Source organism: Antrostomus carolinensis, unplaced genomic scaffold (genome assembly GCF_000700745.2).
Source record: "Antrostomus carolinensis isolate BGI_N321 unplaced genomic scaffold, ASM70074v2 scaffold25520, whole genome shotgun sequence".
In the NCBI taxonomy this organism is placed as follows: domain Eukaryota; kingdom Metazoa; phylum Chordata; class Aves; order Caprimulgiformes; family Caprimulgidae; genus Antrostomus; species Antrostomus carolinensis.
In genome coordinates, this window is record NW_010290929.1 from 7559 (window position 1) to 10839 (window position 3281).

The 3281-nt window shown below is 48.5% G+C and overlaps 1 protein-coding gene across 1 annotated transcript; it reads right to left on the reverse strand.

The window, feature by feature from the left end:
* Positions 1 to 482: 482 nt before the first annotated feature.
* LOC104530334 (cytochrome P450 1A5-like) lies at positions 483 to 3273 on the reverse strand. The gene is made up of 6 exons (XM_010174893.1): positions 3046 to 3273; positions 2475 to 2601; positions 1821 to 1910; positions 1609 to 1732; positions 1120 to 1206; positions 483 to 891 (listed from the first exon to the last, which is right to left on the reverse strand). The coding sequence occupies exons 1-6, from the start codon at positions 3154 to 3156 to the stop codon at positions 585 to 587; spliced, it is 846 nt and encodes a 281-aa protein (XP_010173195.1). The 5' UTR covers positions 3157 to 3273; the 3' UTR covers positions 483 to 584.
* Between the last annotated feature and the right edge of the window lie 8 nt (positions 3274 to 3281).

The window sequence follows — 3281 nt, forward strand, 5'->3', positions numbered from 1 at the left end:
TAAAAACAGAGCACAGAAAAAGGGGAACAGGCTGTCTTTGGAGGACTTGGAGAAGTATTAGTGTTTTTCTGAGATTTTTTCCCCTTCATCTACAGCAGAGGTAGATTTCAAGCACTGAAAATTTGTCCCCTTATTAGTCCAGAAATAGTGATACTGGCTGGACCTCAAGAACATCATCCTCATCTCCACTCAAGCTTTGGGCATCAGTTCAGCCAAGATCTTAAACATCTATGGAGGCCATGGGAATATGGCATGAGATGGCTATTGAAAAGCGATTCTGAAAGAATATAGCTCAGTGATATTCAGCCAGTGGTGTTTTGGGTACATTCCCTTTCCCTCTACCAAAAGACAGTTCTCAAACCTCATAAATGTGTTTTGCAGTGCTAAGAGGTGACAGAATATCCAACATCAGAAACGTTGGAAAGTGAAAAAAGCAAGAAACGCTATGAAGTGAACAAGAGAAAAGACAGGAACTTCAATAGTTTCAGTTTATTTTATGACTTCATAAGGTTCTACCAGACCCAGCTTTGCTACAGGGGCACCCAGGTCTTTACCCGCTGGCGATGTCAGGGTGATGGATAAGCTCAGTTCATGCTCTTCATGGGGAAGCGCTGTTTGACCTGGAAGTGCTCACATCTTCTGTGCTTCATGGTCAGTCCATAAAGTGGTGTCATGTCCACTTTCTTGCCATCACAGACACTGAACTCCAGCTGCTGGAGCAAGGTGGACAGGAAAAGGAAGACCTGCCACCTGGCGATAGGTTCTCCAATGCACTTCCTTTTCCCCAGACTGAAAACCAGCACCTTCTCCCCAGTTTCTCTGTTCACTTGGGTTCTTTCAGCATTGAGGAAACGCTCTGGGTTGAAGGTCAGTGGATCCTTCCAAAGTTTCCTGGAAGGGAAAACATCAGATGCTGAGATGGTGCCTTCTGGCCACAGGTATAGGGGGAACACTGGAAGGTGGGAGCTATCAGTAAGAATATCCCTGAATTTAGTAGATACCTCCCCTGTTCCCCTTTTTCTGAAAGCAAGTTGACCCCACATCTGCCCAGGAAGATAACTGTGCAGGAAGGGGCCTGTGTGTTGCTGCAGAAGGCTTTCTGCCTCAGGAGGTACTTACTCATCGTGGTTCACTTGCCACTGATTGACAAACACACAGCGATCCTTTGGGATGTAGTAGCCATTCAGCACCGTGTCCCTGGTCGTGCTGGAGAGAGAAATGACTATGAGAGTCTGGGAAGCAAAAAGGCTCTTCTGCATCCTCAGAGGACTATTAGTTTGCTCCTGATGCTGTTGAAGCAGGGATGCGGCCAGCAGAGATGGCTTTATGAGGGATAGTTGCATTGTCCATGAGCTGGATTGGGCAATGCCTACCTAAGCTGGGTGGAGTATCTTCAAGTGAGGTCAGCAGAAAGCAAGGATTGTTCTTTGGGAGCTCCCACATTGCCCTGCACAAGAGCTATGAGCTGCCCATGTCCATGATGAAGCCATCATTCTGCAAGCCAGTAATAATCTCCCTGCCCCTCACCACACCGCTGCCAGGGTGGCTGTGACAAGATGCCTCAAGTCCACCTTGTCCCTTCACCTCCTTTGGGACCTCAGCACTTGCCTGTGGGGGATGGTGAAGGGTATGAAGGAGGAGTGCCTGAACATCTCCAGGATAAAGGCTTCTGTGTAAGGCAGCATGCTCCGGTCCAACATCCTCGGTCTTCTCTCCCAGCCGATGGTCTGGTCTGCAGGAGATCAAGAGGAAGGAGCAGGTTGGGGTCAGCCCTCACTGGAGAGGTTTTGGCCCCAGAGGAATCAGGTTCATGGACTCACCTAGTTCTTCCTGAATCTTCTTCTGGATGTGGGGGTATGTCACAAGATACATGAGGCTCCAGGACAGGCCAGTTGTCACCGTGTCAAAGCCTGGTCAAAAAGGAAAGCATGTAGATGAAGTCTGCACAACATGCAGGGCACATGGCTTGGCTTTCTGCTTAACCACCACAAGAAGCAGTCGGGGATGGCCGAGAAGGCAGAGGATATTCCAAGCACACAGTTAAGACTTGGGTTTCTATCCCGTCAGAGAAAACTTTGCTAAAATATTCTGCTCTCGCTCCTCCTGATTCACCTTTGAGTTGTGGCTGGTTTGTATAACTTCTCTGGAATCGGGGGAGTTTCCACAGAGTAACTCAAAGATGAATCAGTCAACAGACATCTCCCTCAACCAGGAACAGCCACCCTGGCTTGTGAAGCTCGACTGAGCTATAAGCCTTGCCCTTCGCTTTTCCCTGAAGCCTATTTCCAGAGCTAATGTTCCATGCTGGTCTCAAGGGATGTCCCCGGAAGGTCCAGGAAGACCGGTGAGCAGGAGAACAAGTGCTTTGACCCAAACTGGCTGCCTGGTGCTCGACAAAGATGGGTCAGACAGAACTATAACATGAGGAGCCTCAGAAAACCTGCAGTAGCTGAGGGACTGGTGGGAAAGGATACCTGCTCCAAAGAGGTCATTCACAAGGTTGACGATCTTCTGCTTAGGGATCTGTGTGGCAGTATTTGTGTCCACTTTTTTCTCCAGGCATTGCTCAATGAGGGAGTCAGTGATGTCTCGGACGTTGTTCTAAGAAATAGAGAAGACAAGTCATGTCAGTAGAACCAGCAGAGAAATGGGTCTTACTGAGCAATGACCTGATGCTGGGGGAACCAAGGGTCATACTAGCTCTGGAGAACATAATCTTTCAGCCCCCATGGTCCCTACTGCTCTTCCAACCTATGAAAACAAGGAGATGGTTCTCCAGTGAACCTGTGGCACAGATCAGATGTTCAACCATCAAACTGGCCCTATCACACAGGGCCATGAAGAAGAAGGACTGCAGTACTGGGCTGCACATGGAGGAACAACGGATGAGAGAAACTACATCCGGACTTGTTAAATGCAGCAGTACCTGCAAGAAGGAAGATGTGCTTTGACACTTGGCAGCAAGAAGAAAATAACTCACTAATAGAAAGGGGTGGAGGGCAGGGATGCATCTCTGGTGGAGGTGAGGGTCCCACAAGCTCTTACCTTGTTGAAGGTCTCGTAATGCTCTTTGACAATCTTCTGCAGGAAATGGATGAATCGCTTGTTGAAATCTTTAAATAAACTCATGGTGCGGCTGGGAAGATACTGAAGCATGGGGATGAAGTCAGCGAGGTTGCCAGAAGCAGCCACGTCGCTGAACTCATGACTTAAATTCACTATATTGAGCAGCTCTTGGTCATTGTGGTCGTAGCGCTTGCCAAAGCAGATGGCACAGATGA

What these genes read in the sequence shown, in the direction of transcription:
- LOC104530334 (XM_010174893.1), bottom strand. Translation starts at nt 3,156, where the DNA reads ATGCTTCAGTATCTTCCCAGCCGCACCATGAGTTTATTTAAAGATTTC. An exon ending in GAATGACCTCTTTGGAGCAG is followed by an intron (nt 1,911 to 2,474) that starts GTATCCTTTCCC and finishes CTTTTTGACCAG; the next exon opens with GCTTTGACACGGTGACAACT. An exon ending in GAAGATTCAGGAAGAACTAG is followed by an intron (nt 1,733 to 1,820) that starts GTGAGTCCATGA and finishes GATCTCCTGCAG; the next exon opens with ACCAGACCATCGGCTGGGAG.